The sequence below is a fragment of the Macaca nemestrina genome, chromosome 2, assembly GCF_043159975.1.
Source record: "Macaca nemestrina isolate mMacNem1 chromosome 2, mMacNem.hap1, whole genome shotgun sequence".
In the NCBI taxonomy this organism is placed as follows: Eukaryota; Metazoa; Chordata; class Mammalia; order Primates; family Cercopithecidae; genus Macaca; species Macaca nemestrina.
The window spans coordinates 42,813,173-42,826,248 of record NC_092126.1 but is presented as its reverse complement, the minus strand read 5'-3'; the positions used below and the strand labels follow the sequence as shown (position 1 = coordinate 42,826,248).

General features: G+C 42.8%; 1 protein-coding gene across 12 annotated transcripts in view; it reads right to left on the bottom strand.

Annotated features, from left to right (window-relative positions):
- Positions 1–13,076, bottom strand: part of LOC105469966 (calsyntenin 2) — a 643,989-nt gene that overhangs the window by 315,577 nt on the left and 315,336 nt on the right. Inside the window, exon 1 of one of the 12 annotated variants that reach the window (XM_011721616.3) lies at positions 9,501–13,076. This exon is cut by the window's right edge and continues 2,945 nt beyond it. The exons of the other annotated variants lie outside the window; for them this stretch is intronic. Coding sequence (XP_011719918.1) covers positions 9,501–9,539 — 39 coding nt within the window. The 5' untranslated portion in view covers positions 9,540–13,076. The remainder of the gene's footprint in view (positions 1–9,500) is intronic. 12 annotated transcript variants of the gene reach the window in all.

Here is a 13,076-nt window from a genome sequence, read left to right as displayed (position 1 = left end):
TCCAAAATATGTTCTTCCGAGATGTAAAATGGGGATGACAGAGAATGGAAATATCAATCTGAAAATAATTCTGAAGGTTGCCAAGGTAAACAACAATTTCTGAGGCCCAACTCCGGGCCAGGCATAGCAATGGCACTTTCTCATTTTATCTCATTAAATCTGCACAAATAACCCAGTGAGGTGGATGTGCTGATATTCCTTTTATAAACCTCAGTGAAGTGAAATGTCAGACTTCCACCATAGGTTGGAACAGTCTGCAACCATTCAAAGACATATTTTCCACAGGGGACTAGTTTGATCATGAGTTAAAAAGCACAGAATTCCATAGGTTGCTTTTTGGAGCAGTGTGACTGAAAAGGTAGTTTAACGTCTAAATGTTAGGCAAACATCAGAGAGACAAGCATCTACATTTTGAAAGGAGGGGCCCCAATCTCTAGGAAAGGAGTGGGGTAAAGGATGGGAGAGAAGGCTGCATAGATATTTTGAAGAAACATCTTGTTCTTCAGCTGCCATACCTAGGACTAATCTTGACCTAGAAATAGCTTTGTTATCTCACACTATCCATGACCCTCACATCAGAAAAATGTGGGGAAAGGGAATATTTGGATTGGCAGAGGCATGGCTTGTACACACAGAAATCAATTTGTTAGGTTCAGCATTTGAGGATCATAGTATTCCAAAATGTCCTGGGTTATGTAGATGGAGCCAATAATTTCTTCCTCAAAGCTTGTGCTGGAGTTGAAAAAAGTGTCATCACCCAAGTTATATATCCAGTTTCTAACGATCAATAGGCACATGATCAACAAGCCCTAGACATTTCTATGCCTAAATTTTAAAACATTCCTTTTTAGGAAAATTCTTTTTTTTCCAATTTTTATTTTAGGTTCAAGGGATATATGTGCAGGTTTGTTACATGGGTAAATTGCATGTCATGCGGGTTTGGTGCACAGGTAATTTTGTTACACAGATAATAGCCTAATACCCAAAACGTAGTTTTCATTCCTCACTCTCCTCCCACCCTCCAACCTCAAGTAGATCCCAGTGTCTATTGTTGCCTTCTTTGTGTCTATGTGTACTCAATACTTAACTCCCACTATAAGTGAGAACATGCAGTATTTGGTTTTGTTTCTATGTTAAGGACATGATTTGTTGTTTTTTAATGGCTGTGTAGCATTCCTCTGCGTATATGTATCACATTTTCTTTATCCAGCCACTGTTGATGGGCATCTAGGTTGATTCCATGTCTTTGCTATAGTGAACAGTACTGCGATGAACATACACATGCATGTGTCTTTATGGTAAAATGATTTCTTTTCTTTTGGGTATATACCCAGTAATGAGATTGCTAGGCCAAATGTTAGTTGTTTTAAGTTTTTTGAGAAATCTCCAAACTGCTTTCCACAGTGGCTGAACTAATTTACATTCCCACCATCAGTGTATAAGCATTCCCTTCTCTCTACAATCTCACTAGCATCTGTTATTTTTTTTGACTTTCTAATAATAGCCATTCTGACTGGTGTGAGATGGTATCTCACCCTGGTTTTGATTTATATTTCCCGAATGATTACTGACATGAAGCATTTTCATGTGCTTATCAGTCACATGTATGTCTTCTTTTGAGAAGTGTCTGTTCATATACTTTGCCCATTTTTTAATGGGGTTGTTTTTTGCTTGTTGATTTGCTTAAGTTCCTTACAGATTCTGGATATTACAACTTGGTTGGAGGCATAGTTTGTAAATATTTTCTCCCATTTTGTAGGTTGTCTGTTTACTTGTGCTGTGCAGAAGCTCTAAGTTCTTTAGTTTAAGTCCCTCTTATCAATTTTTGTTTTTGCTGCAATTTCTTTTGGAGTCTTCATTATAAAATTTTTTCCAAGACTGATGGACTGATGTCCTGAATGGTATTTCCTAGGTTCTCTTCTAGGGTTTGTACAGTTTTAGATTTTACATTTAAGTCTTTAACCCATCTTGAGTTGATTATTATATATGGTAAAAGGAAGGAGTCCAGTTTTAATCTTCTGCATATGTATGCCTAGATTTTCTCACTGTAAATTGTAGATAATGGTCTCTGTCTTTCCCCATTGACAGAGATGACAGAGATGAGGACCACATGGGATGTATACACGGGCTCTTCATAAATTTAAAATTGTTAAAAATCTCTAAGTTTCTTCAGCTATTTTTAATCATAGCCTTTGAAATTTTATAAATGACACAGTTCTGCTTCCCCTAAAAATGTACAAATGCACATACGCAAATATACACACAATTATTTTGGAGAGTTCATAGAACCCTGAAGTCACGATGAAGCCTAGATTGATAGCCAGTCTTACAAATTTGTTTGGGAAACTCTCCTAAAAGTCCTTTCTCTGGGGCACAAGATCCCCTCACTCATATATGTAATGATTTTTTCTTCTCAAAGATTAGTAATTTGACTATTTCTTATAACTCTCAAAGTTTGCAAGGATCTGCATCTCTTCTCAGATTATGTCATGTATGTGCAATGAGAGTCGAGAACATGAGAAGTCTGCAAGTATTTTGTAAAGAGTCTCTCCTTTCCTATATTATTATTTCTACAAAAGAACAGGGAGAAATGTGACCAAATTAGGTAAGGGACCCGCAATTTTTACCCCAAGGGAAATTCCAAAGGAGGCAAAACATGACGCCCTGACCCCTGTGAAGTCACCCAACTGACCCCAACAAAGGCCTTCTCAGGGCTTTGAGCAGAGCCTAACAGTTCACCCACATCACTAAACAGCCCTTGGGAGCTCCAGAAGTGTCACTCAGTCAAGGAATCCCACAAGTCTTAGAGGGACTAACTGGCAAGAACCATAGCTGGATGGCATTGTAACTGCAAGAGAAAAAAAAAAAAAAAGACCCAAACCCTTTGGTGGGTTCCTGTCTCCTGGGATCCTGAATTTTCTGTCTCTTTATATTAACAGAATTAAGCCCAGGTATGTCCCAGAGAAGGTAGCCAGATCTGTTTTTGGCAAATAAAGAAACAGGTCTTCCACTTTACCTTTCTGGCTGTGTTTTCTATTAGTACACCCTTCCGTGTCAGGAAAGGCTGGAATGCTGACATGTCAGGGGCCTGTGCTCACACCTTCCCTGCCTGCACTGTGCTGTTTTTGGATTCTTAAAGTGGATTATAAAAGAGCAATTATACAAATTTGATTACATAATATAATAAACAATTGTAGTTGCTGCTAACACTAATTAAGGAACACCAGACTCCTCCAGTGCCACATGCACAGTAGACGGAGTTCAGAGAAGTTGACAACAGGTTTTCTGGGGATGGAGAAAGCTCCTGTGGTCCACCCTTGGAGCCACGGAAGAACCTGGCAGTGACCGCAGCAGGACCCAGCCTGACCTTGACTAGCCCCTACCTTCCTCCTACTCCTGCCTGTGACCACAACTAGCTGACTCAGTCTTTGCAGCTGTAACTTTGTAGCCTAGGATCTGTCTCTGACACTCTACCCCTCTGCCTTGACCTTAGGTAGGGTTCCCACTGTCTTTTGCCTGGTATACCTGGTCTACACAGGCAGCCAGATTGATCCCAGTGATCAAACTCACACATATTTCAACAGTCTTCTTAGGTACACATGCACATTTGGCTGACTGTGAGGTAGCGTGGTGGGGAGGGGTGGGGATATCCAGAGATTGGCATTAACTTAGCTGTTGAACTGGTCACCCTGGCTTCCACAGAGACACACTGGTGACACAGATTTAGCCATCACTGGCTTTCATCAGATGAGCAGGGTCATGGTGGAAGGGCCCACAGGCTGTCTCAGCTGCCCCACCTATTCTTTTCAAGCCTCTGAGCTACTTTCCTTGAAGAACATAATCCACTCAGTAAGATGCATCATGTGCCACACAGCTAACTTGCTCGTACCTTAGGCACCTGCCCTTACCAGGTTGCGCTCTTTTTTCCTATGATCACCTGCATAACTGTGCTTCTCAACTTTCACATGTGTCCAAATGACCCAGAGAGCCTGTCAACATGCATAACATTTTGTAACTAAGGGAATTAAGCCCATATATGTTCCAGAGAAGGGAGCTGAGCCTGCTTTTGCAAATAAAGAAACGGTTCTTTCATGTTACCTTTCTGGCTGTGTTTTCTTTTTTTTATCAATATACCCTTCTGTGTCAGGAAAAGCAGAGAGCTTGTTAACATGCAGGTTCTGATTCAGTAGGCTTAGATAGGGCTGAGATTCTGCATTTCCAGCAAGCACCAGATAAGGCCCATGCTGCTAGTCTGTGGACCACACTTTGAGTACTAAGCATCTCTGAGTGCTAGTTCAGGACCCGCAGCGAGGGAGGGCTGCTCAAAATCTTTATGTAGGATTTGAACATAAGCCTTGAGTTTCACTGTGGACTTTGCTCCCTACCCCAACCTTCCTGGCCTCATATCACTAGTCTAATCTCTTCCTTCACTGCTCCCCTCACTTTTGTTTCCAAACATTTCTTTATAAATAAAGTTCATGCCTCGTTGTGTCACTCTCTTGCTGCTCCCCTCACTTTTGTTTCCAAACATTCCTTTATAAACAAAGTTCATGCCTCATCGTGTCACTCTCTTGCTTAAAATTCTCCAATACCTCTCCATCATGCTTAGAAAACAAACTTCTTAATATGGCATTTATGGCTTGTTATACCCTATGCCCCATCTCCCCACTGCAGCTACCCCATCAAACCCTGCAATTCCTATGTGTGTCACAGCTGTTGCCTCCAGGCTTTAAGCACATTGCTCTGTTTTTTGAAACCTCCTCTTTCCAGCCTATCCCTTTCTTTCAGGCTCCACAAAGATTCCACTTCCTCAGAGTACTCAACCCATTCTTTTGTGCTGTCTGTTGACTTCTTTGTTCCCATCACTGACAGAGCCCCATGAAGGCAGAAACATGTCCTTACTGTCACATATATAATGTACCATTGGCAGCACGAAGCATAGGCTTGGCTCAAAGGAAGTGCTAAACAAGGAAGAAAGCTGAGAAGGAAAAAGGGAAGGAGGGGAAAGAAAAGGAAAAGGAAAGGAAAGAAAGACAAGAGTTGCCTTTATTGACTTTCTTTTTCTCCTGCCACTCCATCAAACAATCAGGTGTCAATTGCCAGGCTAAAGATAATATCTTCAAAGTTTCTGAAACATTTTTAGTTCTGCCAACGATTCAAGAAAAGGAAATTAGCACTTCAGACTCTTAGTCACAAAATATGCATTTAATACCTAGGCAAATTACCAAAGTATAGAAACAGATGCTGAATAAGTCATATAGGCCATAGCACTTTTGTAATAGAAGGAGACACTTATGATTATTATTTTGAATACATTTTTACAAATGGCAAACTCAGTGATTGCCTTGCCACAGAAGAGATGCCAAATTTCAGTGCTGAGAACTATGAAGTCACTATCTGTCTATGTCATTCATTCCTCCCTCCCTTCTCTCCACAAAGCAATAGAGATGTCTACAAGGCTAGACATAGAGAAAGCCAGCCAGATAAGATGTGGCTCTGGCCTTCAAAATGTTCACAGAGGCGACTACTCACTCACATGTCCCACATGTGGGCAGCCAACATATGCTTGGCATAAATGTCATGGTATGGACACATCCGCCACAAGGAAACCAGTCAGAGACGAAAAGACTCTTCTCAGAATTCTGCTGCTTAAGAAATGCTTTACAATTCCATGTTGTCACTTCTGGATTTATTAAAGGTCATACAAAAAGCAATATCTTTTCCACCAAAAAAAAGCAACCTTTGAATTAAGGTCTGCCTAAAACTACATTTCACATTAATGAAGACTATATTATTAAAATGGATTTTAATTTTACTGTGTTACTCTCGAGTTTGGGGGGAAAAAGTGATTAAAGAGAATGCTTTTCTCCCCTTGGGTAGATTTTCGTACCCATTTGGCCTAATTATCCCTGGCTGAAGGCTCATCCAATTGCAGCTTGAATCTCCCAGTGTGGAGAAATGTCTGTCTGCTCCTCCAGGGGCTGAGGCACTTGCAGGGACAGCAGCTCTGACACCACTCCAGGGAAGCCCCAAAGGAACAGCATTACATCAAATGATTATGTAAATTTGACTTCTAACAAGTAAGTGAAATAGATTGTTTACATCTTTCCCTATGAAAACTTCATGAGACATTAGTCCCAACCCCAAAAAGAGGCAGAACCAAACAGTTGTGAATCTCAGCTGTAGCCACAGGACATGGAAATTTTCTCCCAGTTTATTCTCAAGCCATCTACCCCTATTTCACCATGAAGGTACAGCACATTCTTTGGAAGACCTTTAAGTAGTATGGATTCCCAAAGACAGGACCATATCTGGTTTATTCTGTTCCCAGATCCAAGCACATTGCTCAGCACAGGGTGGGTACCAGTGAACCTCTGCTGAGTGACTCATAACTCACCCATAATCCCTCAGGACACATTTGCTGCACAAAAAGTTTCATTGCTGAACAATGTCTATCTTCCTAGGACATTGTGTTATAGTCTTGTTTGGCTCTATCCCTCCAAAGAACAAGTTATTCTTCAAGTTTTTTGCCTAATAAAAAATTAGGCAAATATCTCTTGAAAGGGAATATTTGTGATTTCCTAAATTGAAATGACTTGCCTGGTATCCGAGGTCACAATACTTGTCTTTCTGAGCTTTCCCTGCCAGCTGTAAGCCATAAGCCAGGATGTAGAGCTGCATTAATGTTGATGCTGCCTCCCAGCTGTTGCCTGCGGGGTGGGGGTCTTTGGTGAGCATTCTAAACTCATGCCTTTCTAAACCCTTTCTTGACATCTCTAACTTGCACTATCAAGTTCTCTTGGTTGGGACCCGTGAGTTTCAGTAGTTTCCAAGAATGGTAGGTGAAATGCCGATAGCTAAAATTCATCACATAACAGAGGAAAGAAAATAGCCTTGCATATATTAAACAGTCTAAAGTACAAAGTAACTCTTTCCTTATCAGTCTCCCAATCCTCCATTCTCTCATCTGTAAAATGGAGATAATAATGCCATAGAGTTGGTAAAAAGGATAAAATGTGCAAACCAGCTATCTTGTACCTGGAATAGTGTAGGTGCCCAATATGGAAGCCATTCGCTGCTATGCCCCTAGCTTAGGTCACATCTGCTAGTTAGACCAGAATCTATAACTATGACCTGTCCCCACCTTGTCATTTCCTCCTGAGAGCTCCAGTCCCCAAAGCAACATGGTACCAGATTAGCCCTCTGCAGAGTGCTGGTCCAAACCACAACATTGTCAGACTGCTCATACTCTCAGTTGGGCACGCTGATGTGATTTGCAAGGCAATCACGCTAGCCAGAGCATCTGCAGGTGTCCATTTATCTTCATCTAGGCTGAGATTTTCAACTGGAGTTGTTTGAACAGAGAAATAACTTTAGAGACAGGGCGGCCTCTCTCTGGGCCCTGTTTGTTAGGTAACAGCTTACAGAGGTAGGGCCTAACTTGTACCAAGCTGGCTGGTGTATCAGACTCTCCATGGCTCCAGGAGTCATAGGGATGTGCTCAGAAGCAGCAGGGAAGGAGCAGGAACTGTGACTGGGAGCAAGAAAACAAAGACCCTACAGGCATCTCCTCCCTCCATGCTGCATCTCTCTTTAAATAGATAACTGAATTCCCGTGAATTTCCAATGTGTCCAGGCTAACGGGTCCCCTAGAGATCATTTAATCCACTCCACATCTCTCCCTTTAAAATTAGATAAATGGAAGCCCAATGAGAGAAGGTGATTTATCCAAGGTCATATAGCTACTTAGTGGGAGAATTGAGTTTGAAACTTGACTTGCAAATCTGTAGACTGTAGTTCCTTCTATCTCTCATGTGTAGATGAAAATGTTATAAAGAAATAATTTCAAACATATTATGAAAGCACTCAATAGGAGGAATTCTATAAGGACCCTTCATTCATGCAGTGATCCTGCACCAGAGTGAACTGGTAAAGTTGTTGTTACCAGGCCTCTACTCCTGTGGCTCTGTTACTAACTAACGAGTCCTTCAGCCCCATCTTCATACCTGCAGGATGTCAGCTGCCCCTCTTCCGACTGCCAACAGATGTCTTCCTAGGTGCACATTGTTGGAAGCTCCCAGAGTGAATCTCACACAAGCAAGTCCATTGAATACATCCTGGAGCCCCACATCCCTGCTAGAGCCTCCTGCCCGCAGGCCAATGGAGAAGAAGCCTTAGCCTCCTCTAGTGCTGCCCCAAACTGCTGCCACTTTCTCCTTTGGACTTGAAGCTGCTGCCTCTCTGCAGACCCAGGCATTTACTACCTACAGGAATCAGGAGAAAGCTCCTTGTTCCTGATGGTGGTACTTCCTCATGAGGCCCCTAAGCAGTGTGGTTTGTGTCTACACTTCAAAATGGCCCCTTTGCCTTTTCCTATACCCTATTATTCTGTGGGTGTTCAAAGCTAATGCTTTGCTCTGCCCAGGAAATGGACACTTCAAAATATTTCACATTGCCCTGCTCCTCCATCAGATACCCACAGACAGGTCTTTGAAGATCCCATCCCACACACCCATTAGTTCCTGCCCTTAGATGCCTGGGAGGCAGCAGGTCTGAAATGTGTTGGCATTTGGAACCACCTAGTACTCATACATCCTGCTAGATTAGAGAAGTACCTTAACCCTGGCAGCATCCCCTCAGGGAGCTTTTAAAAAATCCTTGTGCCTGGCCCAATCACAAACCAATTAAATCAGTGTCTATGGGTGTGGCCTGGGAATCCAAATATTTGAAAAGCTCTGGAAGGCAGGGAAAGTGTTTACCTGTGGAGGTATTTATTAACTGGGGTGAGGGATGGGGGAGCCTTCCAGAGTACTAGAGATGTTCCATGTCTTCATCTCTTGCCACATAAGGAGACAAAAGCTTTCTCTAGGGGAGACTATGAGGGGTGGAGGTGTCTTTACTGTTGATGAGCCCCCCACGCTGCCCTCACACTCTCTCAGAACTGCCTTTCTCACTCAAATGCGACCCCCTTCAGAAGTATAAACAAGCACACCCAAAGCCATCGGGGGCAGAACTGTAGCAAAGTAAATAAATCATCTCATTTTGTTTTACTTTAGAGATCCAGATGTTCCCTGCTCTCACGCTTGTTTTTTAAATGAAAGCAATCTACCTAGTGTGCCAGTTTGACGTTGATAATTTTAGGCATCAAAGCGGCTTCATGTAAATGTAGTTCTGGGCACTATAAGGAAGCCAGAGCTTTCCAAAGGTGTCCCCATCCGTAGTGGGGCAAGAGAGGACCAGCTCTCCTGTTTGCCTGGGACTAAAGGGTTTCCCATGATGCAGGATTTTCAGAACACTAAGAAAGTCCCAAGAAAACCTTGATGAGCTTGTCATTTTACCAAGAATTAGGTCATAATTGCTGCTACTAGTTAGTTGGGCTCTCAGTATGACCACGAAGAGACACAGAGTTAGAAACTGGAGGCCTGCGGTACAGACAGTACTGATAACCAAGTCAAGACCCCAAAGTCTACGTCAAGGCCCCGTCATGATCTGCAGCTCACTTTTCTGAAAACCGAAGCCCATCTCTCAATGGCGTTCATCCTTAATTAGAAGAGGAGACCTCATAAACCCACCAGGGTGGATGTGCTCTGCACTCTGTTTTCTGGAATCAGTCCGTAACTATGGCGCCCAGGTACTGAGCACCAGGAATCCTGATTCAGAATCCTCACAATGACTAATAAGAGCATTATTATTTCCATCTTAATAACCCTAGATTCGGTCCCAAGTCCAACTGAATTCATAGCCCATATCCTTCCTACTGCACTGTGCTGCCTCTCAGGAGCAAATGAGGAAGCCTGACATGTAAGCAGCCCCACAGGGAGCTGCTGAAAAGCCTGACACGTCTGGAATTCCTTCAGACACACCCCCGCCTTCCTACTCGCCCACATATGCCCCTGTTGCTCTCTTCCCAGCCCTTAGACTGATTAGTTTGACATTTTCCATTTTCATTGAAACTTTAATAAAATATCACCAGTGTTAAGTGCACTTACTATGTGCTGGGCATTTTGCTATATATGGTACATTGTTTCAGGAAATCCTCATCCTCTGAAGTCAGTATCATGCCCATTGTGCAGGCAAGAAAACGCAGGCCTAGGAACATGAAAGAGCTGATCAAGTGTGTATAGCTTCTAAGCGGTACTGCAAGGTTTCTGATTCACATATGTCCGATTCCTTCACCTGGCTCAAACAGGAAGGGAAACAGAAAGGCCTCTAGAATGTTTCTTTGGACTCGTGGTAGTAAAAGATCCCCCAGAAGCAACTGCCCACTAAGAACCACAATTATTTACCAGAAATACTCTCTGATTGAAGGGGCAGGACATGCATTCAATTAACATTTCATGCAGAGTCAAAATTCATGACTCTCCTGGGGAAAATAATAAAACATCACCTTAATCATAATTAAAAATGATACTCCACTTTCATCTGATATGCATCTAAATCTATTTTAGTGTTATTAGTGTGGAAACAGATTCTCCATCAGTGTCATTCCTGGTTCATAAATAAGCTAAAGTAAAAGCAAAATAAATTTTAAGTTGGAAGGATCAACGTAAATGCGTTTTTACAAGTTGTCTTATTTACAGTCACAGATTCACAGTTTATTGAGTGCAAGCTTTAAAAAAACCCATACATATCTGTACAGCTTAATAAGACTTTAAGAAAATATGAACATCAATAATACACATGTCCTAACTCAGTGCCACCAGCCTTGCAGGCTAGAGCATGGGCCACGCTCTAAGGCATTCTCCTTCAGTAAGTGTGAGCTCACAAAGTGCAAAGCCACTGTCCAGAGGCACGGCAAGTCCCTGAATTCAGGAAGACTGGCACCTTTCTGAATCAGAGCAGGGCACTGTCCCAACAGAAATATACTGACTTTAGAGAAGGGAAAGATCTACTCATTGTGATGTAGGACATTCTCAACGCCAACATTTGTCAGTTGTTACATTTTTTGTTTTTGGTGGCGGTGGGGAGTTAACGGTCTCTGGGGCATGGCAATGTGTTTATACCTCTAAGCTGTTGACCATACTGCACCCTCCCCCACTCTTGTCAGCACGGTGAATTCAGTTATCCTTCCACAATTTGTTTTAGTCATCATCTAGGTTAAGGATTGCACACTCCTTTTTCTTTGCACCTTCCAAGCCTTGTAAATTCATCATCTGTTCCATTTGTCTGCAGTTGGGAAGTGTCTTTATCTGTCTCTTTCAAGTCCTTGTATTTCTTGGGGATGGTGCTCGGTCTCCTTCATTTCTGTATTCACCATGCTCAGCACAGAGCCTGGCACAGAAGCAGTCACCTGAATATACTCACTGAGTTAAATTAGAATTAAATAAAATTTATTCCACCCTGGAACTTACATCTATTTGTCTTTTTCACAGATGGACTTTGATTTATTCATTCAGTAGGCATTCCTTCAATACCTGCTAAGCCCCGAGGAATAACAGCCAAGTGTAAAACACATTGCCAGCCCTGGAACACGTGGTTGTCAAGTTAGGAGACAGATGCCACACATACCGGAACAACTAGATCAGGGTCTTCCAAAGTACCTTCTGAGAAACCAAGACTCTCTGAAGAAGAGGCTCTGTGGTATGAGGGAGGGAAGCTTGGGGTACTATGCACACCTCCACTTCCCACAGAGGCACCTGCATGTTAGCACAGCTAAGGTCTGAATAGTCCACGGCATGATATGCTATGGCGTTTTCAAACCTTGACATTTCAAACTGTAATAAGCTATAGAACTTTAAAAATATATATAAGGTAAAATTAACATTTTGCTGGAGTATTACAGAGAACAGACTGTAATAAACATTGAACTAGAACTACAAACTTAATAAGATATTAATACAAATGCAGTATAACACAAATAGGGTATTCACACAAATAAAAACGGAATCTGTTTAGAAAGGGGTTCAATAGGATGACCTCTCCTTTGGTTAAGTGAGGCCTTGGTCTTGGAGAAAGGCCATTTTCTTACTGCAGTTAAGTTTGCACCAATAAACTGTTATTAAGCAGCTATTACGTATGTGCCAGGCATGAACTTAGGGGCTAGGGTTACAAAGCTGAACCAGACACTGAATCAAGTATAAAGGCTGAACCTGGTGCTCTGAGTGCATGAGCGTGGTGTGTGTGTGTGCACACGCTAAGACAGGAACCCTTCCCACAAACATCATAGCCACCTAATTGGATGTAGAGTGGAGGACACAAAGGGGACACAGCATTTCTTGAAGGTTGTGGGGTGGGTCCCATACTATACAATGTCCTGAATGGCAGTGATGTCAGTTTGGCTTCACACTACAATAATTCCCTTCTAGCTAACTACCACATCACAAAACCCACCCTCATGCAATCAGGTAACCCCTCTCTGCACCCATTCCATTCCTTGCCGCATCAGTCAAGTGGTGTAGTCCTGGAGTGCCACATCCAGGTGCAGGCAGTACAAGAAGACCTCTGGCATGTTGCTCTGGCTTGACAACTCTGCTCCTGTTAGCCACAACTGAATTCAGATGCAAGCGCTTCTTCCCGTAGCACTCAGCACAGCCAGCCTTCCTCTCTACTTTCCCTCTGGCACTTCTCTCAAACAGACACAACTCCTGACAGGAGAGGGACTACGGAATGGGCAGAAGGTGTGTGGCTATAGGTCTTCATTGTACAAAGAGGGGCCAGGTATACTCTGTGTTTTACCAGGCCTGGCTGTAGTCTGACGTGCACTGACTGTGGAGCATCTCTCTTGGCCTGTTTTCTCACCTGCACCATTCAGGGAGATAAACTCTAAGCGTGTGCTTCTCAGATATTCATGTGTTTATAAAATCACCTGGACATTATACAACATCTGATGCAGTAGATCTGGGGACCTGACCTGCATTTCTAGTCAGCTTCCAAGTGATGCTGATGCTGCTAGCCCACGGATTTCACTTTGAGAAGCAAGACTCTAAGCTCTCTTCCCTCTCTCAGTCTAGAGTGTCCAGGTTTTCAGCCTAGTACAGTGGAGATCTTTAACTGTGTGCCTGAGCCGTCAAGCCCAAGTGTGGCACTTCCACTATGTGTGGACAGCCACAGGGACACCCATACGAAACGCACTCTTT